This window comes from Cuculus canorus, chromosome 6 (assembly GCF_017976375.1).
Source record: "Cuculus canorus isolate bCucCan1 chromosome 6, bCucCan1.pri, whole genome shotgun sequence".
Classification (NCBI taxonomy): domain Eukaryota; kingdom Metazoa; phylum Chordata; class Aves; order Cuculiformes; family Cuculidae; genus Cuculus; species Cuculus canorus.
Genome location: NC_071406.1, coordinates 8,962,353 through 8,988,572, shown reverse-complemented (window position 1 = coordinate 8,988,572; position 26,220 = coordinate 8,962,353). Strand labels below are relative to the sequence as shown.

General features: G+C 38.0%; 1 protein-coding gene across 5 annotated transcripts in view; it reads right to left on the bottom strand.

The window, feature by feature from the left end:
- DPP10 (dipeptidyl peptidase like 10) overlaps window positions 1–26,220 on the bottom strand; it is a 521,204-nt gene that overhangs the window by 223,395 nt on the left and 271,589 nt on the right. For all 5 annotated transcript variants that reach the window (XM_054070220.1, XM_054070222.1, XM_054070221.1 and 2 more), the window contains exon 2: window positions 1,996–2,110. In XM_054070220.1, the coding sequence (XP_053926195.1) occupies window positions 1,996–2,110 (115 nt within the window). The remainder of the gene's footprint in view (window positions 1–1,995; window positions 2,111–26,220) is intronic.

Sequence of the window (26,220 nt, the reverse complement as noted above, 5' to 3'; positions counted from 1 at the left end):
CCTACAACGTACCTCCTAAGCTTTCTTTGTTAAGCATTTCTAACCTGCAACAAAACCCAATTTTACAGACTTCGATAATTTTGGGGAAAAGGTTTTTATTTGTACCAAGCTCTACAGTCTCTGTGGGATATCTTAGAGCATCTGAGCTGACAGCACTAGTTTTCACTCATACCATTTGAACTGAAATGTAAGTCCCAGCTTACATCAAATTTTCAAGCAAGCTCTCTGCATTTTGAAAAAGCCCCAGAGATGATGTAATTCAGTGAGATTTTTTAACATGCAAAAAAAAATTAACAACTCCCTAGGTTGTTTATTCTTTTTTTTTTTCACAAGTGCCCTTAAAGACTTCAATTTACATTTTTACATCATTAATAATTCTCTATAGCTATAACAGCTAGAAAATATTTTTATTAGCATTGTTTCCAGCATAATAATTTTGAGATTTTTATAAGTGTTAAAAAAGTTACCTCTCTTTGAAAAGAAAGAGTCTTCTGTCTTAAAGTGTACTGGGATATGCCACCATTTGCCCTCAGTGTCTTTATTATTCCCTGAAGAAATTACTATACACTGAGAATAGAGCATCACAACTTTATTTTGCTCAAAATATTCTAAATGAAAATAAGCAAACAGCCATTTTTTAGCAGAGTCTGTAGCAACCGGACAAGGGGTAATGGTTTTAACCTAAAAGAGAAATTTAGAGTAGATATTAGGAAGAAACTTTTCATGCTGAAGGTGGTGAAACGCTGGCAGAGGTTGCCCAGAGAGTTGGTATATGCCCCATCACTGGAAACATTCAAGGTCAGGTTGGATGGGGCTCTGACCAACTTGATGGAGTTGAAGATGTCCCTGCTTCCTGCAGGGGGGTAGGCTAGATGACCTTCATAGTCCCTTCCAATCCAAACTAGTCTGGATTCTATGACTCCTTTATCATTCTTTGGACAGCACCATGAATACGCAGGTGCTTTTACAAAACTTATACAAAACAGAGGAAGTAGAATAGTATTCCTACATACTCACTCCAGCTGTCTCATACCCTTTGAGAAGCAAAGCTTTTTTGGTCATTTTCCATTCAGCCTCACCACCCTTCTTTCAAGAACAGCTGTCTGCTACTGTACTTGCTAATGCAAAGAACCACTCAGCTTCCCACGATGATTTCATCCAGTGGCCAAATTGTCTGGAACCATTACTTAACTAAGAAGCACTTAATTAACTTTTTGGTCTACACAAACTGGGCACTTGCATTGCAGAACAATATATACTATCTAGGCATTCAAATCAGGTCCTTTATAACTTTAAATCTGACAAAAAATTAAAAGATAGTTTTTCTTTAAAACTTGTGCAGTGTTTCCTTCTGTTAGATTCCTGGACATACTTAAGCAGTTGTTATCCCTGCAGTAACAAGAAAATCTTTAGAAATATAACTCAGATCAAAGTAGGACAACAACAACAACAAAAAAAACCCAGCATAATTATTTTCTATATTCCACTGGGGTTTTTTGTCTACTACTTGCCCTCCTCCCCTTTTTTTTCCTGAACCATGAAGTAATTACTCCTCTTTATTTCTGAGAGAAAGACAAGGGAATAAGTTTGTGCATGTACATATGAAAGATGTGTGCTTCTGGCTCACTGAGAAGTTTCATTCTCAGTATTAGTTTTCCAAGACTTACAGCTTTCTCTTAGCTCATCAGTGAATCTCAAATCACACCAGCACACAAGTTACAATATCTTAAAGTCAGTTCACACCTGCCTGAGCTAACGAGGATTCCTGGAAGCTGTCTCAAGGCTGACACAATCCTAAGGACCAAGTGCTACAGTCAAATCCTTCTGCCCCACAAGGCCTTCAGTAACCCCCAAGTCCCTACAGGCACCGAATTTATAGTAATCACAAGTTAAAAATGCTTAAGGGCAAGAGATGCTTTAACATTTATATGTCATTTTAACGACTGCACTATGAATCATACACCTTCAGTAATATAAAATAAAGAAGTAGGTTACCTGGGGTTAAAAGTATGACAGACATAGTGATGAGTGAACAAACAACTAGAATCACCAGCAGCGCAATAGCAATTCCCTTCCAGTTCCTCTGCGGAGGGCTGTTACTTCCAAGTTCCTATAGGAATGGAAAAAAAAATAAAAGAAAAGGAAAATTCTATGTTTCATAATCATATATTTCTAGAACTATTAGTGACAGGAAAATTGCTCCGTGCACACTCATAATCACAGAGAGAGGCGATCACGATCCCTCCCCTCTCAATAGTACACACAGTCATCCAGAGGCGTGCAACTCTTATGCTTTTTTAATAGATATATCTTTTTTTTTTAAATATGCATGTATGTTTTTTATAACCCTAAAAACCAATCAAATGAGCTTATACAAGCTGTCCAAAATATGAATGGTGTTAAAATGTGCTGAACATAAACTTCAGGACAATATCAACTAGCAGTTTATAAGACAATTACAGAAATGAAATGCAGCAATTTACTGTAATTCCACCTAACATGGTATGGACCATAAAGGTTTAAATACACATCCTTTTTAATGTACGCTATTAAACTTATTTGTAATAGAAAACATTTACAAAACTGCCTGAGGCTCCAAGTATTCCATCCAAAACCACACAGCTCTTCTTTTCTGTACTGTAGTTCAAACGTAAACTGCTCCCTTATTACTCATAAAAAAACAACAGTAGCTTAGAACAAATGTTAAATCAATGTTTCTGTACTACTAGTATGCTTAAGCTTACGTTCTCTGTAGTTACGTGTTTAAGTCCTTTTAACTCAAGCCAGATGCCATTGAGGTTTGTCAGTAGACATGTAAACATCTGACAACAGAATGGCAAAACCCAGTACAACAATTGTTCCATACAATCCTAACTGCCTCTCACATAAAAGTGGGTTTTTTTTCTATCAATAGGTGGCAAGGATAAGTGTTGCTATGTCACAATTACCTTTGCTACCTCCAAATTAAATTGCTGTGGTAAGACTCACTGTGCAAGGACCCCTGGGACCCCCAGGGACTCCGCAGAAGATCCCACTTCAGCCTCCTTACAAAGCTGAGTTATGTCACACAACTGCTTCGTGGTCTGCACAAGCTTCCACTGAGCAGCAGATAAATACTGGATGGGATGAAACACATGGGCTTTAGCCCACACTTGCCCTTGAGGACACCACCACATAAAAGCCTTTCTCCCTCTTCCCACTGCTGCCAGAACATGGATGAGCAGAGCCCAGCAAGGCAACATTCTTGTGCCTTCTTGGCTGATGTACATCACCACCTCAACACCACACACCACCCAGAATAACTTCTCTAACCACATCTGTAACTACTGGCTGTGTTTTAATCCCTCACCTGTTCATTTCCACCTGTTAAAGACAATTTCTCTCCTTAGTCTTCTTATTCCTGGAAACATAAGGAGAATTCCCCTATGAAGCCTCTAAGCAATGCCACAGCGGAGGTCTCACAGGAGCCCTCAGCCCATCGCAGGTCCCAGCACGGGGGGCCCCAACACCCTAAAATAGCTGCTGCCTGCTGGGCACCATCCTCTGCTTGGCCTACACCCCGCTGAGACTCCTCATTTTAGACACATTTTAGGTGTTGATGCTGATGGAGAGGCAGATAATAGATGGTGTTCAATTACAGCACACGGAAGGAACTTATGGAGGACAGCGGCACCACAGCATTAGCCGACAGTCATCACAGAATCACAGAACGGTTTGGGTTGGAAAGGACCTTAAAGATCAGCTGGTTCCAACTCCCTTGCCATGGGCAGGGACATGTTTCAATGGATCAGGCTGCTTAAAGCCCCATCTAACCTGGCCTTGAGCACCTCCAGGGACGGAGCATTCACAACAGCTTTGAGCAACCTCTTCCAGTGCTTCACCATCCTCTCAGTGAAAAAAAAAAAAAAACTCTTCATAATATCTGATCTAAATCTCTCCTCTTCCAGCTTAAAACCGGAACTATCCCTGCACTCCCCAACAAAGAGCCCCTCCTAGCCTTCCAGTATGGCCTGCGCAGCTTTCCTGGGGATCACCATGCAGGAGAAGCCTCTTAACTATAACCAACAATGCATCTTTGATGCCCATATATTTTTAATATATGTCTTCCACAGGTGATGGGAAAAAAAAATATGCAAGCAGGAACTCATTGCATTCATCTCCTTTCCCCATCCCACTGCACCAGTTTCTCCACCCCTTGCAAACCTGCATATTCCTCTTGTTTTCTTCAGCTCCTTCTGCTTCACTCCCACCTTGTTAAATAATAATTACCAGAGCAACTTCCTGACTAGCCCCTTTGGTGATGCCTCAGATATGAGAATTGCAAGGATTCCCAGCCTTTTCACAGGAATACAAAACTTTTATGTCCTGCATGTAAGCTCAGATCCAAGCTATCGTTTTCTCTTAAGTATGAATTATTTTAATGGCAATGACACAATCTAGAAAATACAAACTTATTCTAAACATACATAACAGTATTGGCCTTATTTATATGACACTTACAGAGTCCAACTGTAAGAGAAGCAAGTGGTGGTGAGAAAAAAGTGGTTACCCTCAAAGAATCATAAAACCCTGTTCTAAAGGACTGACTCAACCCGAGAAAAGCTGGACAACTCAACGAATGTTTTCTGTACCAAAGCCTCTAAAACAATGTACCAAATCCTCATTATTCAGAAGGTTCTTCTCTGCAGACATGAATATTGCTCAGTTTCTAAAAATAAAGCTCTATTTTAAACACTTCTGCAATGTCTTGCAAGGAGCATATCAAATGGATCACTCTAGTACTGAGCATACGATGCTTACTGGTACCCATAGTGAGATAGAAGGGAGCTTCCAGCTAACTGAAGATCTTGGAAACCGGTATAACAAGAAGGACTTATTTCTCACTAAGAAGAAAGTACTTATTTTTACCAATTTGACATAAATTATGATTTATTCCAGATTATTAGATTAGAAGTTATTAAAAAGTCATGAGAATGTTTTAATATGAAGTGATTACATTCCGGTAAGACATTTGCAAAGTTAATGTACAGTAACAGAAAACATTTGATGAAATATTAGAAGAAATATTAGAAAAAATATTGTAATAAAGAGAATTCGTAGCAAAACTAGCATCAGGGACATCTCAAATCAACCATCTTGATGCTAACCAATGAAACTCTTGCATTATATCCTACCGAGTTTTAAAAGAAAACTGCTGTTCTTCAACAATAAAATACTTTAGCCTTGCACTGCTTTTTGAAACGGTCATAAGTAAAAGGCAGTTAAATAGATTTTCAGACCATGAATCACTGGCAAGACAGAAGCTGTTATTTTTGAGTATGACAAGAAGATAGAGGCATTCAACAGGAAATATCATGGAGAGCCATACAATGAGAAGCTTTTGACATCATACAGTTTCCACATAACTAAATGCTAACTGGCACATGACAACAATGAAGACCCAGACAGACATTTAAGGATCTAATCTTTTAAGTACGTTCTTCTACAGAAATAGTTTGAAAAAATAGCAACTTTTGAAGATGGTGTTTTATATATAACACCATCGATAATGTTATTATAGATTTTACAACCCAACTCTAATGAATCAGAAAATGGCTGCTCAAAGCATAATACAATTGCCATATTCTCATTATTTAAAGTGCCTTTTTCACAAACCGTTTAATTGCACTGTTGCCAAAAACAAGCATTAAGTGATATATATTTCCAAGTGTAATCTGTGATTAATATCCTACTAAAACACAGCTACAAAGAGAAAAATCCACTGTACTTCACACAGACACAAATGCTTTTTGCCTATTCTTGCCAAATGCTGAAGACCTCACTTTACCTTGACCTTTTAATCACTACGATAAGAAAACTCAATATATGCAAATGAAGGGAGGTCCTAGCCTAAGAGCCTAAACTTTCTGCTCTGATTCTCTCCATTTAACCTCTGTTGAAGAGACCCCTAAAAGAAAAGATGTAACTTGCTCTCAGACTGGTTTTATAAAACACATATTAGATGGTATCACAGAGGCTGCAAGTGCAATTAAGCAATTAAGCGATCACACCAAAATTTTGCAATGGTAACCAAAAAAAAAAAAAGAAGGCTAAAACTTAAATCTGCAGAGACTGGACATGAGAGGGATGACAGGCTGAGGCTGTCAAAGCTCAGCATGAGTCATTCCAACCCTTCAGCATCCCTCTATGCTAAAGCCCACTTTCGACTGCAAAACAAGATATTCCAGAGGGAAATGCTGAAAAACAATCTCCAGAAAATATGCAAAGCAAGTATAAATCAAATATGCTGAAGCATTTTTCTCTCTCTTCTTTAGGCTGCTTAATAAATACATACTACTTCTCCAAACACAATTTATTGACTGATGATGAACTGATTCACTACAAATGCGAAAATCCTTAAAGTACTAGCAGGAAATAGCTCTGAATTTCACAATCTATGGCATATAACCTCATCTGGCATTTTCTGAGTTGTTGTTCTCTATTTTTGAACAAAATACAGAGTCTGATGTGGATGTTTCAACTTGAAAATAAAACCTATAAAATTACCTCCATAATGGCTGTGTTACACCAGAACGTAACAAAAGATATAACCCAAATTCCCCTTGCAATAGAGATAATAACATGAAATTAATTTCCACTAAATGTATTTCATATAGAAATACTTTTAATCCCTTGACACCGAAATGCAAGTGCTTATAATTTAAGTGCTGCTTTCTTTTAAGTAGCATTGCGGATATCGATTTGGGGAAAAGGATCACTTAAAATTAATAGATCCAATACCTTAAAAAGAAACTAAAAACTCTCAAATATCTCCATATTTTTACCTGAATAAACTTGCAATCTTTCTTGTAAGCAGCATAACCAGAATAAAAAAACACAGCTTCCTTCCTCAAGCTTACTGAGTTGCACAGCTTTATTGTTAATCAATGAGGATAAAAAGCCTTTAAGACATAATTTTTCGAGCATGTGTGTACAACTAAGGAGACAACAAAAGGTCAGAAAATATTGCTGTAACATGCCGCATTAATAAGTCAGGGGTTTGAAATACTTTTATAGCATTTTCCTGACGTCTTGGAAAACTATTTACATAAACCACTATACAATTTCTACCATGGAAATAATGACAGAAGCAGTAGAAGACTGCTTGGTGCAAGCAGGCACACCGAAGGGCACTAGCTAAAGCCTGGGGACTAAAGGTTCCTCTGCCACACTTCCCAGAAGAGGCAGGTTAGTTAAAGGGCAGCATCCCTTTTGGGAGAAGAAATGAAAAACAAACTTTCAGAGACATGCTAACCCTGAGACTGGCATTTAATTAATTCTTTTTCTCACAGAACTACCTGCCCATGCTGTGATTAATCTAACTGATAAATGATGCAATGAGCCAAATATAGAAAATATGCATTTCTCTCTAAAAAAATAACAAGAACGACACCAGTTTTAACTATTTATTCTGGGTACAGCTCAAAGTGGAGATTCCAGCATTATTTCAGCAGTCTGGAGTACCCTTTAACAGATTTACATGCTCAGTGGTACAAGTGTGTTGGTGTTTATCCCTAGACTGAGACGGTTTGAAACAGAAAATCCATCAGCATTGAGCTGCAACAATGTCTGGTGGTTTCCTGCTTCTGTGTTGGGGCACTATGGGAGATGAACTATATTAGAGAAGCCACAGGATGTAGCAGTTTCTGCCAGCATAGCATCTTCTGAAGCCTTCAATGAATCTTTCTTTTGTTTTTGTTTTTTAAACTGTTCCTATACCATCACCAGGACAAAGCCAACAAAAAGAAAGCTCTAACAAGAATCACAGCCTTCCCCTATTTTGGCAAGAATTTCAGGAGCAAAGTCCAGTAGAGTGGGAAAAGCAAATGTAATTTGTTTTGCAGTAGGAATGAGAATGAGTCTCACTCTGTAGCTTAGATGTAATCACGACAATATCGTTTAATGACTCCTCCAGCACCTACTTCATTAAACTCTAGCATTTGCATTCCCCAAACATGAAGAAAAGGTGATAAACATAAAAAGACAGTTTTGTGTTGTATCTCAGGTATTTTAAAAGACAGACCCAGGCTACTTAAAATCAAAAGACTGCAGTCTTTCCAGAGTATTTTATATAGCTGGTCCTGCACCTGAATTAAAGACTACCTGCCTTGATTTTGCAGTGTATTATTTGCAGGAAAATTACCACAGCTAGCATTTGAAATTTGTGATTAAATGATTGCATCCATTCCTTCCCAGCTGTTTTTGAGTAATGCCATGGCCTAGATAGCAAGACAGACTGAAAGACACATTCACAACATGACATAGGATAGTTAGAGCCATTTGCATAACTACCAATCAGTTCCATCCCTCATGCTCCCTTTACAATTCGCTGTGTTATCTATCCTATTGCTCTAGTTCTTGTCCGAATGATTATGGTCATACAATTACTTTTCCTGGTCAATATCTTTATTCATCAAAACGCTGGCGCTTCTTTTCAGAGTCACTGTAAAATGCCACTTTCACAGTAACGCATGACTCTCCGTCAGCTCTGTGGATAACAGGCATTTTAAAAAGAGAGCAGCTTGTTAGCAATTACTCTGCTTGGAACAGGTGCAGGATCTGGGTTTGGGAACAATCTGTCTTCGTATTTTAATTTCTTTGTGCTGCACTGGTAAGAGAAATCCTTTTGGGGAGCCAAACAAAACAAAACCAAAAAAACCAAACAGTCCAATCCAAAACAAATAAAACAAAACATATCAGTCACTCTAAGCAGTGTTAATCACCCACACTGGTAATATATTTTCCTAACCTTGCAAAACATTTTGTGCATTTTTCCAGCCTTGATCTTTTTTGTTCTAAAGCAGAGATAATTTGGTTTTGTTCCCTAGACCTTCAAGTGTCCATTCATTAACCCAATTTCACTTATTTTTGGTATTTTGGACCAGCTTTGTCAGCGCCTTTAGTTCCAACTACTCACAAAAGTGATCAGAAACATTTATGGGAACTATTTAATGTATTACGGCTAGCATTAAGAATGCATTTCAAGTCTTCCAACTCACTTTGCAGAGTACCTTGTAACATTTTCTCAAATACAATGAGATAACTATTACACTAGACAAACAAGTAAAAGCCTAATTTCTAAAGCATTCTATCAAAATCCTGTTCAAGGTCTCGTCACAGTAGATGAATTTAAAATCTTGGTCATTACATATACGTGCAATAAATACAAAAGCAGGGAGAAAACAGGGCCAGCACAACCAATCAAAAAGGCATGGCACACGCACCAGTTAAAATTTGTGGCCATCCACTTATTTTTTTTTTTTTTATGGACACAATAGCATTCACACTTGCAGTGTATAGAAAAGCAAGGGGGGGAAATAAAACCAAACTATCACGGTGTAAATTTTTCAAAGAAATACGTAAAATGCAGGTCATGGAAAATACTGCCATAAGGACTGTTGAGTAGCTGCGGCGGAGGAAGATTTGGATAAAGCAATGATGACAAAACTGGTTTATATTTGAGGTAAAAAACCGTCATGATGGAGAGACCAAGTTACAGAAGGCAAAGGAATTTCTTTATTGTTTGGGGGCTGAGTTGAATGTAATGCACTTCCGTTAAGAGCTATAACACCATGTAGAGTTATTGCAGCATCAGAGGCAACTTCATTGACGCTCAGTATCCCTTTCCATCCTGTGTTCACAGTCCTTTAGTTTGTTTCTAACAAGTTTCAGAAGTAAAAATATTGGATTCTTTTACCAGCCCAGCAGGAGTACTGGAGAATTAAGGAGAATAACAATGTTCCAGCAAGATGTAAGTAATTATCTTGAGACTCAGAAGTACCTTCCTACATGAAAGCTACAGATAACCACCTATACCCATTTTTGCAAGTCCCTAAATAGAACAGCCACTGCACTGCTGCTTTATTAAATACATCAATTTGCAACATTCATCCCATCTCCCCTGAAAATCTCACCTCCAGACCATGGTAAAGAGGAGTCACACATCCTTCTGGGGGGCTGAGGCTCACTGCTAACCCCAGTGTGACTCCAGGTTACATTTCTCATGTCCCCATTGGACCAAAGCTCCAATATTCACCCTGTGCTTCATATTCTTTTCCTCACGCAAGTCTCATCTTGTACCTAATGTGATTTCAGTCTTAATATGAAAAGCTATATCTGTATCTTGAGAATTGCATGCAAGATTACATGGAAATAAAACAAGTGGTTCATTTCCAGTGAGCCCATGCATCATTAGCATCTAGAGGAAACAAACAATTCATTTCCCGTAATTAAAGAAAATTCATAATGTATTTTACTGCAAGTAATGACAAGGACAGAAAAAGATGGCAACGCAGCAGGCACAAACATGATTTAATTGCAAGTGACTATGATGTAAAGGAAAAAGTCTATACTAGCACAGTCATTTATGGTCAAAAAGGCATTTTCACAAATTCCTATTGATCCAAACTTTAATAAAATGTCAAAAGATAGAAACATATTTCTTCCATTTTTATTATGGTGAAGAAAAATCACCCCATTAAGTAAAATATTTCAAGAATAGACATACAACAATGGATGAACACAGGCTGTACAAGCTCTATATACGTTGATCTTTCTACAGATACAACAGAATTGTTTGCTAGAATTTGTCTTTTTCATTACTAAGAAACTGAATTGCACTTTGTCTGATTTGCTTTAAAAAAATTTTAAAAAGCTTTTAAATGTATTTTTATTTTTTAATATATTTCAAGGTCCCATAACAGATGACTTTTAAAACTGACATAGCTTATTTCAGCATTAATAAGTGGGCTTGTTTGACAACATATTATTACATGTCCCTGAAGGTTAGAAAAACAGGAAAGGTTACTACATTGCAGTAACATCACATAAGTCAAACTCAGGTTTAGGCCAGACAATTTTGCAATTTAAACTGAATATAGTGCCGTATATTAAGTGGAACAACAGCGAGCTATGCAGTGGAGTACAACTTTAAAGTAACACCACTAGAAGAACTAAAATAGCCTTTTGGAGTTTCTCATTGTTCAGGCATTTGTACATATGCTTAATTTTATGCCATTCTGAAGTCCTGGATTTAACCAAAACATTTTTTTTTTTTAGATCACTGATATTAAATCAGGAGTTGTCAAAACATGGAACAAATTTATAGAGGTTATTTTGCAAAGTCACATCATTATTTTTCTATTTGTTTTCACATTTACACAGAAGTTACTTGCAAATAAAACAAGTAATTTAAATCCAAATGTGCCTTAATAAGCCTTTGTGTGCACATACATGTACACACATATATGTGACACTGAATATATAAACAGATAAATATTATTCAAGGCAACATTCTTAACTTAAAATGTAAATAAGCCAAAGAGTGCCAGTACCGGAAAAGGGAACACTGTAATCTGTGCATTTAGGGGGATCTAAGGCAGTAGAAAGCTAGATGAATTTCCCAAGGTCATGTGAGAATGGCAAACCACCATCTCTTTATGCAAATACTTGTGAACGATACTGTAGCAAACAAAATTATTTGACCATTAGCACTGTGCTCTGATTAGGAATTCAGTTTTTCACAGTCCTCTCCATGATTAAGTTATCTGCTTTTCTGAAAAATGTAATTATAATTAAAGCAGTGGAATACTATGATTTATCAGAAATAAAGGTATGGTTTAATCTTGCATTTTGTTAGCATAAAAAGATCAGACAGGTCATCAGGAAATGTGTAGACTGGATAATATATATTATGCTATATAGACATAACATATACAATAACCCAGTGGAACCAAGATCATAGTTCACTTAAAAACAATTCAAGTCCTTACAGCACTAATGACATCTTTCACACACACAGAGCTTATAAATTACCATTTATAGAAAGACTCCAGTTCACCAAATCATCTCCTTATATATACTCCACTCCATTAAAAAGCAAAGGCAGTACTAGGATAGAAAAAATAATCAGGAATTTCTTGGCTGTTCTACAGGATTAATTGATTTCCACAGTATAGTTCAAGATAATGAAAAACTCAGCTTTTGTTTCCCTGTAAACTCTTCGTACTTAATGGCCAACCCCATTTACATAAAACACTTCATAGGCCCTTTATCCATATCTCTCCAATTTAGAAAGAAGGATGTTGTGGGGGACTGTGTCAAAGGCTTTACAGAAGTCCAGATAGATCGCATCTATCAGTTTACCCGTGTCCACTGCTGCGGTTATCCCATCATAGAAAGCCACTAGGTTGGTCAGACAGGACTTCTCCCTGGTGAAGCCATGCTGGCTGCCACTAATCACCTCCCTGTCCTCCATGTGCTTTAGCATCGCTTCTAGGAGGATCTGTTCCATGATCTTCCCAGGCACAGAGGTGAGGCTGACTGGTCAGTAGTTCCCAAGATTGTCTTTCCTACCCTTTTTAAAAATAGGCACAATGTTACCCTTCTTCCAGTCACCAGAGATTTCTCCTGACTGCCATGACTTTTCAAATATCATGGAGAGTGGCTTGGCAACCACATCTGCCAATTCCCCCAGGACTCTGGGATGCATCTCATCAGGTCCCACAGACTTACATATGCTCAGGTTCCTCAGGTGGTCACGAATATGATCCTCCTCTACTGTGGGAGGGGTTTGGAGAGCAGTTGTCAGCAAAGGCTTAGGCAAAAACGTTGTTAAGTACCTCAGCCTCCTCCTCATCTGTTGATACACGATCACCATTTCCAAACATCAGTGGGGGTATGTTCTCTTGGTCTTCCTCTTCCAATTGACTTACTTGTAGAAGCCCTTTTTGCTGGTCTTCACTTCCTTTGCCAAGTTCAGCTCCAGCTGCACCTTGGCCTTCCTGACTTCATCCCTACACAACTGGGCAGTGTCTCTGTACATGTCCCAGGTTCCCTGTCTCTGCTTGCACTGCCTGTGCAGTTCCCTCTTTTTCTTGAGTTTAACCAGCAGGTCTCAGCTCAGCCATGCAGGTCTCTTCCCTTTCTTGCCTGATTTTCTACACACGGGGACTGAGCATTCTTGTGCCTCATGGAAAGCATCCTTAAATATTTGCCAGCTCTGTTCTGCTACCGTGTCCCAAGGACCATGTCCCAGGGGGTCCTACTAAGCAACTCCTTGAATAGCTGAAAGTCTGCTTTCCTGAAATTTCGGGTCCAGACCATACTCTTCACCTGTCCCCTATCCCTCTTGACCTTGAACTCCACCAGTGCGTGATCACTGCAGCCCAGGCTGCCTCCAATCCTAATGCCACTGATGAGTTTGCTTGTACTGGTGACCATAAGGTCCAGTATTGCTTCTCCTCCAGTGAGGGTCTCCATTACCTGGATTAAGAAATTATCTTCAATGCACTCCAAGAGTCTCCTGGATTGCCTACAGCTTACCGTGCTACTTCTCCAGCATATGTCAGGGTGGTTGAAGTTCCCGAGTAGGTTGAGAGCTTGCGAGCATGAAGCCTCCTGCAGCTGGAGGACGAAGTCTTCATAGGTTGGCTCTCCTTGTTTGGGTGGCCTGTAGTATACACCGACCACAAGGTTCCCATTGGTTCCTCTGTCTTCTATTCAACCCACAAGCTTTCAACCTGAAGTCAGAATCCAGACCTATATGGACAACTAATTTGAATTTCTTATTTAATAAGCTACAAAAGGAGATTTTTTTTCCAGATTCATGCCATGCAAAAAAAGGGTTCATATGTAATCCTGAATTCATAAAATACAAGCCGCTTTCAGAGCGGAGACAGGAAAAGCCCAAACTAAAACAAACAAACCACCTGCAGAACATTAAGTGTGGATTTCTTCACAGATAAGTGGCAATGATTAACAAATACCTTTTCAAATTCCTGGAAACCTGCCAAGAATTATTTTTGAGCTAATTCACAAAGAGGAATGGTATCAAAAGTGCTGGTGTAGTTAATATCCAACTTTTGCAGGAAGATTTCCTTCTTTGCATTTTCTGTTTGTTTCTATACTTTTGAGGATCTTCTCATTTGCTACAGCTCATAGTACCGTATGTTCCTTATTCCCTCTTGCATAACTGAATAATCCTTTATATCCTTGTCTCCTTTGTGTAAACAACTTATTAAATTTCCTGGAAGCAGCTGCATTACAACTGATGAGGTTACAACTCCAGGCAGTTTTAGCTGTTCCCACAGTATCAAAATTTTGAATAACATTAAAACTACCTCAAAGATGTTTGAAGCTCACCTGACACACACCAAGTGACAAAGTGAGCAGGTGACTGCATGCTACGAGTTCTGGCTACAGGGGCCCTTGGAGGAAGCAACTCAAGTCAAAGATTGGAGAGCCATGCAACCAAATCCCTATGCCTCTTCGCATGACCTCGAAAACACAAACCAACTACTAAAGGAGCTGTTGTACAGTACACTGAGTGGGAAAACAAAGTCCAGAGGATCAACTCCTTTCTAAGTTTTCCCTCAATGCAGCCTGAAGATAGAAAAATAAAATAAAATAAACAGGGACAACCCAAAACTGGCTCTGACCTGAGTTGGTCTAATGCTAGATCAAAACTTGAAATTCAAAACTTTAATTTCAAAACTTGAAATTATCTCTTCTCAGCTGTGGTGGTCATCAACAAGCCTTGCAAATAACCCCATCATAGCTCTTAGTGACAGAACACCCCAAGGCATTTTACTGTGCATATTTTTCCTCACCCAGACTTTCTTGGGGGTAAATGGGGACAATACACAGCAAACTTATTTTCATGGAAACTAGAGTCAGTAAAAAATCTCAGCCTCTAAAATCTAATCAGCCAGTAACCTGGACTCTTAGTTCCTTTAGTATTTTCTACAGAAAATCTTTGAGGGCAAACAGCGTGGCTTATTGCACATTTGAAAGTGAAATAAACATATTAAGCTCATCATTTCACAAAGACTGCCTGTCTACAACAGATTCATTCGCAAAACTAGATGATATTTTACTCGCATGATGTTTCAACATGATGCAGCAAAATAAATTGAAGCAATATATCTTACGGAAAAAGTATTTGAGGCTTCTAATCCAATATAATAACAACTGCATATCTAGATTGTTGATGTTATTCTTAATTGAAATAAATCAAAATGGCTGCTTACGCAATGTAGCTGAAATGCAGTAGTTGGGGCAATTTCATAAGAGTGCTTTTTCTGACCTAGCAAAACAGCCATTGGTACTAATTATTCCGTTACTTCCTTTAGAAGAGGAGGATATCTACCTCACTTTATTTAATACTTCATACGATTATCATAGAATCTGAAAGCACACTGCAAACAGGATTTTGCAACAAAACTGAGTGAGGACATTTTGACTCGTTAATTTTATTACCTGACTGTTTTTATCCTGTGCAGTTACAATGAGTCTTTACATCTCACTATAAGCAGAATGATTGTTCTTTAAGAAAGAATGGAGAAATTGAAATAAAAATCTAGACATCTGAAACTATTCAAGAGAATAACGGTTTTGCAAAGTACAACTGCACCAACAGTAACTGTGTATGTCAGCTTCTGAAACAAGAAGCTACTAAAAATATATACATTAATTCTTCTGTGTGCCTTTTCCAAACAGGCAGTCAAAACCTGCAGTTTACCCAGAAGCTGTCTGTATACCACTCAGCATTTACCAAGAAATGCATCTTCCCTTTCCCTAACCTCCTCTTTCTGAATATATCTGCGTTCGAGGTCAACGCACTGCAAGATACCCCAATAAAGAACGTTTTCTACTTTTTGTGCTTTCCCTGAGGTTACTGCTTGCATTTTTAGGTAACCCTGCCAATGAGCAATGAAAGAAACCCTCGGTGCTTTTGTGAAGTAATGTATCTTCAGGCTGCAATTTGAAATATTTAAGCATACCAAGCAAAAAGAGAGCATGAACGGTTTAAAAAATGAGAATCATTCTTGTTTTGTAATACGCCAATAATTAGTGCATTGACGTGAAAGTTACAAAGAAAAGAAAAACGTGATCCAGATTACAAGTCAAGCTATTGTTATAGGACAAAGGAGAAGAATCAAATCAATGCCTTAACTACACCTTCTTTATCAGGAACAGTGCCCACAAACAATACTCAGCGGTTTCCTTCATGACAACGCATTAAGGCTGCAAATCTTTGCTAGTCCTCCACTTGTGCTCTAAATTGAAGGTGCAATAACTTGTGCTCTGACTGCAGCCAAGTTGATTTGCAGGCTCCATCAGGTAATTAGACACATGAATAGAACAAATCATAGGTACAACTAATTGCAGCTCAAATGTCGCTTCTGAAAATCCAAGTCAGATAGGGACAGACAGGCATAAGGAAAAGCAAGTGGAAATTCACTCAGCTCAACAGCACAAGCAACAAGTACAGGTCTGCCTCCCCAGTGATTCCTTCCTCTATGACTGGATTACTAAAAGACTCATTCTTATGAGAAAAATAAATTATAATAAGGCCATTCTCATCTCAGAGGAGAATATCTTCATGACCCACATCTGTCCTGATATCTGTACCTGATCAGCCAGTTAATGACGGCTAAATTAAGGGCAGATCTAGATATGGCCATATAGCACTAACAGAAAAAATGTGTATTTAAAGAAACAATGATCACATTTTCCATTATGTATCTGATTTTCAATTATACATCTTTTATGGGTCACCGCCTTCTGAGATTACAAAAGTAATTTTTATACCTAGTTTAGACTGATAATCACAGGATGGGTAAAATTTCATTAAATCCAGTAAATGGTGGCACATTCTGCAAAAGACTGAAAATTAGTTTGCTTGTGCTAACTCAAACAGAAACAAAGGCACAGCGCAGCCAAGACATCAGCTATGCTCTTTTCTTCCTCAGTTAATTCTGCCTTCTACCAAAACCACTGCAAAAAACTGGCCAAAACAGAAGTATTTTAGCAGTTAAAAGTGGTTCTGGGGCTGACTGTGGCTTAATATACCAGGTAACATAGATGATACAAGGTCAAAGGAAAATAAAATATTACTCAGAATGAGTATGGAAATTTTCCATTACAGAAACACCATGATTCTCAAAACCTGAAGACCTGCCCAAAATGTGACTCCTTATTTTACAAGTCTTCTACATCATTTGTGAATTATCCACCTAAGCCTATATTCAAACTGGTATTACGGGTTTGTTATATCATAAGGATGGAAAACTCTGGGGGGAAAAAACCTTAGAAGACAAAACACATGAATTCAGAAATTAAGTATTTTGTCAGACTGGCAAATCTAGGTGCCGAAAGCTTCATGGAAGCATAGTATTTAGCACAGTGATATTAATGTAATTATAAAACCTTTGTAAGCTTAGAAAGCAAAATAAAATTATACAAATATCTTAATATCAGTGAAGCTCTCTGTAGACTGACAACTGCAACATCCTTGCAATGTATTTCAAAGTACTGTAAGACTTTAATTTAGATATTGAGTGCTTGTCCATTTCAGAGTAAAACCAACAGAACAAAACTCATTAGGCAGTATCTTAAGTCCTTTCGACTCATTTCTTAAGTCCTCAGAAGGTTTTTCAGTTTTTCATTGTTCCACTGAAGAAAACATTCAGTGGAAAATCACAACTGTGGTCTACTTAGTCACTCACAAATGAGATGTTAAAAATGACCACCTGAGGTGCAATTACTTCCAATAGTCTTCAATAATTCTTGGATTCATACCATCTGGCATACTGCTTTACAATAAACAAGCCAAATTCAGTCTCCAGGTGTATCCACTCAAACCTTTTGAACTTTGCCACTACTGTTTTCAGATTTCTCTTTAAATTATTAAAATCCTCATTGATATTAAATTCATTTGGAAAGTAATTTTCCTTATTCTGTTTGGTAAAACTGGGAGTACAAGCAGAGAACAGCTGCTGTAGCAGGTCATTGAAATTTCATTCCTCTTCTCATTTAGGCCATTATTCTACACTTACTCGTTTTTGTTATGCCTAACACTGATAAAAGAGGGTTTAAACTCTCTCCATTCCTTCAAAAGCTCTCAGGTCCCTCTCATCTTTACCTCTCCACATTTTACAGCCACCATATAACTCTTATCTTTTCCCTTCCACAATTCTCATTTTCTCTACATTACAGTTTTACTATCCAGAAGTTCAAATAGTCCCATTATGTATAGTGATCATTAAGAATATGAAAGTTAAAGCCAAATCACTCTGCTTTATCAAATATTCACAGTTATAAGAATAAATTCTATTTTTAATGCATATAAGCACATAGGTGTTTCTTTGAAAATAAAAATATTAAATAAGATTTAAGTAAAAATTCTATTTTAGAGCAATGTTGCATCGTGAAGCTAACTTATAGTAAATATATTTTTATCAAAAAACTCTTTGAAAGTAATACCAAGGCATCATTTTAATGATCTTCAAAGTTAAAATGCCCATGGATTTGGTAAGACTGCTTCAACTAGTCCAGCAGAGAAGACTTCTACCTTGGCAGCCCCTGTGAATGTCACTACAAAAGCAAGGGAACTCCATAGCTCACTCACTAGTGATGCATCTGCAGTGCTCACTGTGGGAATTAATCAGTTCTTCCATGCCCTCCAGTAGCTCCTGTATTTCTGTAGTGCTTTGGGCATACAATGCCCAAGGCAAAGACAATTTACATTCTCTCCAAACACCTGATAATCTCCAGGATTTAATGCTGCAGTATTTATTAGCTCACACCAAAAAGGATTTGTCAAAAATAAGTAGCACTGTCAATCAACTAAAATACACACAATTCTTTGCTGTTGTAGACCAAAACCTTTTCCTGTCAATTCTTTCTTTTGAGCTAATAATGTATTTTTGAATGAAGGTAGCACATTACTTGTCTTGGCAGTATTTACAAGGAAATACTGCATTATACTAAAACTTTATGCATATACAACGAACATCCGCATAACTAAAATACAGCACAACAAACCTCGAAGGACAGCGATACTCCTACTTCTTCCCATAGCAACAAGCAAAACTTCAGAACGTTAGAAATGAAAGTGAGGAACTTAAAAAAAATACACCCAGATAGTGGATCAAACTTCAGCAAGTACCACAGGTATAAATCAAAGGTATAAATTACATGTGAATGCAAGTCATTGATTTTTTAATTGAGGTAAATTTTGAATATCAGTTTGGATGTGGACTTTGCTCTAATCCACTAATGTAACCTAATATTTTATAAATCTGAGTCTTAATTTTTAGCGGTAGATGTAAAGAAGAATTATATTATTATGCCAGTTATGACATGTAGAAAAAAATATGCTTTATTCTAAATTCAAATTTAAAATTTCAGGTTAAAGAATTAAAATAAATGTGTATCCCCCCAGAAAAGAGAGCTTCACAGAATCTTCAGAGGTGCTTAATTTTATACTAAGAGAGGATGCAAAACAATTCATGTTTATAGACAATCAGTTCTTTTCTAAAAAATGTGGATTACTAACTTAGGTTGCACACTCAGTAACTGTGTTTGGACTGTAAGAGGTCATTTATTATGAATGGATCATGCATGGATAGACCTCAGACCTGATTTAAAGTCCTCAGCAGTCTCTCAGGATCAGGCTTTTAATAACACCTAAGTTAAGTCTCTTTACTTAATGGAGATGACTTACTTCAGTTTAGTACAAACAGTTCCACTGAAGTCCCAATCGAGTTAAAGTACTATGAAAAGCACTGCAGTTTAATTTTCTTGCACTTTAGTATTTACACATAGCAGCACACAAACCTATCCTATACCACCTTGACATTCTGCCTTCAAAAACAAAAAAGAACAAAGCATGAAAGCAAACGTAAGTATCAGCTGAAAACAGTTTTTGAGCTAACAAAATAATTTCTGCTTTTATTATCCTAGTCTATAATCAGAGGAAATCTGTCTATCCGCCTAGAATCATTCCTTATTTATGAAGCTTAGCTGAGACATTAAAGAGGATCAGCCATTCGGCACATCTGGGAACTGGTAATTAAATCACAGTGCAGAGAATTTAACTGATGCAGGGATGGACACAGCAATGGGAGACAACCTCTTAACTGGGAAGCCCATGGGGCCCGAAAGCAAGCCAGCAAGAGCTGCATGCCCAAAAGGGATGAAGAAATGCTTATTTGTCCAGAAGACGTGCTTATACAAAGAACAGTAACCTACTTCAGCGATGAAAAGTGCCTTTTCACAGTGGGAAGGCATCCAAATATATAATTCCTTCATACAGAGGAAGTATACTTTGTTATTTATTGAATCTGATTTAACGGACAGATAAATACTTTTTTTTTCTGAATCAAAGATAAATATGTATCATAAGTTCCCCCAGAAAAAGCCTTAAACCAGGTGTAAAAGTATTGAAATAAAATGAGTTTAGCAAGTATGCCATTTTGCCAGGAGGCTTGAGTCCAGAGTTTCAATGTATATGGCAGTTTTTCTTAGTAAACATTTTTCCAAGGCAAAATCAATTCTAGAGTCTATGTCTTCAGAATGATATGTCTACTTCTCATACATGAATTTCCAGCTTACAGGCATCCTGCTTTTAAGTATGATAATTCTATTTTAAAAGAGTGGCTGGCGGCACACTAAGTGTATTCAGAAAGGAAGAACTAACAGAGTTGCTTCCATCGATGCATGTAGTCTAGCAAGGCTATTTTGAGGACAAAAACTAATTATCATTTTGACATAGTTTTACCTTCAAAACCAAACATGAAAGTAATAGTATAATATGCCTCACTTCCCTCATCTATTTTTTCTATTTTAATTTCCCAATTTTAATGAACAAAGGCACTTCGGAAGCAGATCCATTACACACAAAAATAGACTTCAGTCTTCAAATATGGCCTTTTAATTAAAATATATCAGATCATTAATTTTTTTTTTTCAACAGTTGAGAATGCTGAAAACATAATTCTCTTCAAAGTGTATAAAAGACAGAAGTAGTGGCCAAAGTTACAGACACTTTCATTCTCAAGAGAATAGTAATATTATTTGCAAAGTGAGTGGAGGGCGTAGTACACCACAATTGCACCAATTCATTTTATGCTGAACACGGGCACGGAGGCAGTGGAAGTGGTAGACAGCGAAACCTTCAGTTTCCATCAAAAAAAAACCATGTTCATATGCAGGTCACATTCATGAAACAGCTTTTAATGACTTTTGGAAGAAGGAGGACTGCAGTCAGAGAACAGAGTAGTGGTGTTTTCACTGTTATAGCTGGAGCATCATCTTAAAACACAGGGCCATGGAGCATCCTCCATGCCTGGCTCAGAGCAGGCGTATGAAACACTGCTCAGAACAGATATAAGTGAGGAATCAAAGCCGATGGCAGAGCAAGTTAGGCACAGTTCAGTCAATGTACATCAACCAGGAGGCGAAGCTGCTATGTCTCTAAATTTTGACTCAAAGCAAAACCTGTCACAGCAACCTTTCCCAAAAGACAGATCAGTTTGAAAAGCAGGAAAGAGATGTTGGTTAATAAACAATAGATGGAAACAAAGAGTCTTGGAGAACTACCCATACAAAAGAAAGGACAAGTGGGAAAACAAAGACTACATAACAAGCCTGGAGAAAGCCTCTTTTCCGAAAAAAAAAGGCTGCAGCTGCAGAGAGGAGAAGCTCAAAGACTCATACTTTGCCCACAGAGCTGCCTAGCTCCTCCATGAACAGAGGCTGTGCCATCTTGGATGAAGCAAGAGTACATAAGTATTCACTGATGCTGGACAAGTAGCAAATAAGTTTCCTCCTGCAAACTTCAGGTTTTCTGCAGAAAGCACTATCTAGCAGGAACAAACAGAACAGTAGCTAGTACAGAAACGTGAGATGAACTCTGTTCCCTTGTAGTCATTGAACTCCCACCACATGGGGCCAGAAGATAGGAAAGGGGAAAACTGTGCTTTTTCAGCAGAGGGTGAAGCATGCACACACTGTACCTCCTAAACGATCTTGCAGAAAACCTGCACTCCAGCACCTCATTTTCTTCTGATATTCATCCAGAAGTGGGGCAGTTTTCATCATCTCTACACAGAGAGTTACTCCAATTCCAACCTTAAACCTGTGTCTGTACTAAGCAGTCTACCAGGAAGAACAACCCTTCATCTTTCCCAGAAGTTGCTACTGGAGAAAGCATTTTTTTTTTTTTTGCCACTCCCGATGGCAGCAGCGAAGAGACAAATCATAATCACAAACGATCTTGTACAGCTAAGCTAGTAACATTTTCTACCTCACATCACACTCATGTGCACATCACTGAAGACCGTGCCATAAAAATCAGCCCTCTCAAACCTTTCTCCCACTAAGAAAGCCTTTTTTTATAAATATTTCTTACACATCCGTTTAACAAGAGATACTATTGCTCGTCCGCTGCACATCCATCACGACATTTCTTTCCCGAAGAGATATTTTTATGAATGTTTTTCTCTCTTAGTTCTTATCTAAAAGATACATTTTTCTTGGACTGTTGGTGACAGAGGTGAGATAATACAAGGAGAATGGTCAAATATTGCTTTACAAATTTTCTGAATTGGCAGGTTTCAAGAAACTCTTCTGGGCGCTTCCCATGACTGTGGTTTCCAGTGTAAACAGGTGCCCAAGAGCGCTGTCTTTGCTAGCACGCACAGCACATTTCATAATAAAATACTTCTCAGAGGCTGCACGCTCTCTCTTCAGCCTGCCACATCCACGAGGTTTATTATTAGGCAGAAGCAAACAATTCACATTTCAAGTTTCAGTATTTGTTTGGTGCCTCGCTCTGTTCCTCAGAAGAGTTCTGATCTCTGTACTTCAGATGCCAACATGGATCAGAGCCAGCCCTAAAAGTATGTAAATTTGAACTGCCGGAGAAGTAATGATTAATTAAAGACACAGGAAGTCGATTTGAAAAATGTTTGAGGTAACATTAATTTAAAAACTGTCTCAATCAGTATTCCACACACATGCCTAAGATATTATATATTGCCAGACATTAAGAAGACGATGACTTTTGAGAAAGATTATGAACAGTGCGAGTTTCCACAACTGTCTCTTTTATTTTCTGACTGCAGAAAAATGAGATATGCAGGGCTCTTTTTCCCCCACTTCAACATCTGCAAATGTCCTTGTAATTTCCTGGAAATAATTCTCTTTTTGCAGGTTACCATAAATCAGTCCCTTATTTCAGGGTTAACAGTCACTTCTTGACAGAAAATAAAGACAAAAAGATGGATTTGAAGATTAGGGTTTATCCTGCTTCAGAAAGATGTATGTTACAGTATACATCTTCACAAGAATATTAACTGGGTTCGGGTTATTTTTTTACAGCTTCTTAAACAACAAAGCAGGCCAGAATCTGATTGCTCCTACAACTCTGGAGAGCAATATTAAAATGACAGGAGATGATTCCAGCGTAGATGACACCCAAACGGAATCCATGGTTTTCTTAGGCAGAGCATAGTGGTGCACTATGTACATCACCAGGTTAAGGCACAAGACTCACTCAAACATAAATTTCCAAGAAAATTTCTAGCTGCCCTTCGGTAGCCCACCTCATAAACCATATCAAGGATTTGCAGACTGAAAGTGGCACATTTTAAATAAAAGGTAAAACAGACTCTACTCAAGGGATTGTTACAAAAGGCTCAACCTCCTCAATGAGGGCTTTGCTGATGGTGAGGCACATCAACTACTTCAGGCAGAGAAGATGGGTTTTGAATCTGAAGGTAGGACTCTATATAAATCATTGCTTGAAGCTGCACCCTTGATGATCCCTCAAAGCTGCTATTGCTTTGGTTGAGTAAGCCCTGAAACCTTCTAGGACTGAAGACCTTTACTTCTGTGAGCTCTTTTCACACAGTACTTGAACAAAGAAAGTTTTTGAGGCAGACAATCCTTTATCGACTTCTCCAGACATCCTGAAATGCTCTCTTAAATTTTGTGGATCTCTCAAGATAAATGAACCTCCCTCCTGAAATTTAGAGACTATAAAATCCCTTACAATTTCTTTGATCCTTCTGAGAATTGATGCATTTTTATTTGAACAAATAACTGTTATTGTGTGGTAAACCTGGATGTGGATTACTAGGTGTCCATCACAATAATGAACCAAGCATTAGTCAATACCAATATTTTATTTTCAAAACGTAGGGGGGGGGTTCCACTAAAGTTTGGTTAAGCTTCAGTGCTTCATCTGAATCCTTCTGCATTTAAACTTTGCTCAGGGCATGAATGCAGCTCCAAAGCCTCTTGTTAAATGTTCACTCAGTAATGTTTTCCATGCACGCACCACAAAGCTGAACTATTACTCACAATATTTACACTCCCCGCATTTCAGTAATTTAAGTGATAATCTATCTGATACAGCATCGTACAAAGCTGCCTCGGTAATCACCTCCAATGGTTTCCTTGCTGCTGTTTGGACCACAAAGAACTTTCCAAAAGGAACTGTCTGCAGACATCATGCAGACTAAGTCCTCCAACAGTAGTACCTGCCTGAACTCCTTACGTGTTTTCTTACTCTAATCCCTCCCTGCTCCTTCCCTATCCTCTACCTTACTAACTTTATACTTCTTCCTGTATCTTAATACACTTTCGTGGCAAATTCTTGCTCTTCTTGTCCACCAAATACCCCTAAACTTGTCTTTAAGAACTGCCTAATCAAGTTATTTTTCCTATCACCATGCCATTCACCCAAATTCTTGAAAACTCTGGTTTCCTATTCAGGTTTTACATTTCCTACCTACTTGCAGGATTTTCTACTGCCCATGCTATCAGTGTTTATAAATCACAACAAACACCTCCAAATCTTCATGAATTGCTGGTCACCTCCTAAGGACCCTACACAGCAAAACAAGTATCACAGAAGTGATAAAATACAAATTAAAACCATTAATTTTCTCAGCTTTTCAGATGAAGCAAATGCACACAACTAACTTGTGCCTGTTCCAGGAAAGCCTCCACAGCATACGGAGCACAGGAAACTCAAAACTTTGCATTAGTGTAGACATACAACACTTCATAGGCAAAGGGAAATGTCAAAGATGTCTCTTGAACTCTTTTCTTCAGCTGTATTTGTCCATAACTTCTGTAACTCATGTTTCCCCTTTCCCTTTTCTAAGATTTAGTAACATCTTGCTTATTGGAAAATATGTTTTATATGCTATTGTCAGCCCTTAAGCTCAAAGAATATGCATCTTTGTAGCCCCAGATGAAGAGCAGTTCTCTCTCCTTCCTCCATGCTTCAGTGACTGTATTGGGCGTGCAAGTTACAAAAAGCCCTGTTCAGGTTTGAACACTCAGCCAAAATTCAACCTGCCAAATTCATGAAGAATTGCAGCTTCCTAGAAGGAAAGCAAGATCAGAAGGGGGATGGCGAATGATTCCAAAATGGACTGAAAAAAAAGAAAGAAAAACACAGCAAAAATTAAGAGCACAAACAGAGCAGCACCAACTTTGAAGTTAATAAGACTCCTTTTATCATCATGAAAGAAAAACAGATACAGCTTTCTCCCTTCCCACTGATGTAATTCACTAAATGATTATAAGTAAGTGTTTTAACTACATATTATCCACACTAAAGGCTTGAAGAGTAAGGCTTTGCCCACACTGCTCAGAGTTACATTAGCTTATCCGCGCTGCACAGCACTTGCTGTAAGTCTCCTTTATGTATTTCTGGGGGACTTTTCCAGTTTAAAACACCCAAAATAAAACAAGGTCTGTGTTGCTTTATTATAACAGCACCAAGGAAGCGTATGGCAAGTTCTGGAAGCCAGTCTTTGCTTTCTAGAGCAGCACTGGAGAAATACAAGGAAGCTGTGGGAGTGGCTGGGAAGGAAAGAAGGAAACTCAAAGAATTCTCAATCACAGCACTTACAATGAGCAGCCCCTGAATTGAACTAAACCCAGAAACCTATCTGGGTTTTGCCTTCAAAACAACGAGCTGAGCCTCTCCAGAGCGAAGCCTGAAATGACCAAACATGAGGGCAGTTTGGGGGACTGGGAACAGGACATCATGGTGAAGCAGAGAGTAAAATATTTTTGCAGTGTACCCTGTGCCCAGAGTATTCATGGTGAAAGAACACATACTCATCAAGTATATATTATTGCAAGCCTTATATTTCATTGTTAAATATCCGTACTTATCTACAAAAGGTATTTACATGCATTTTAAATACCAACACTTACCTATATTTGCAGTCATGTTTAACTACCTCGAAAAAACCCAACACATAACTATGGATATTTAGAATATTGTTTATAAAAATTATGTTCTGGTGACTATGGACAAGCAGCCAAAATTAGAAAATAATGATAGGGTTTTTTTCATAGGAATATAAC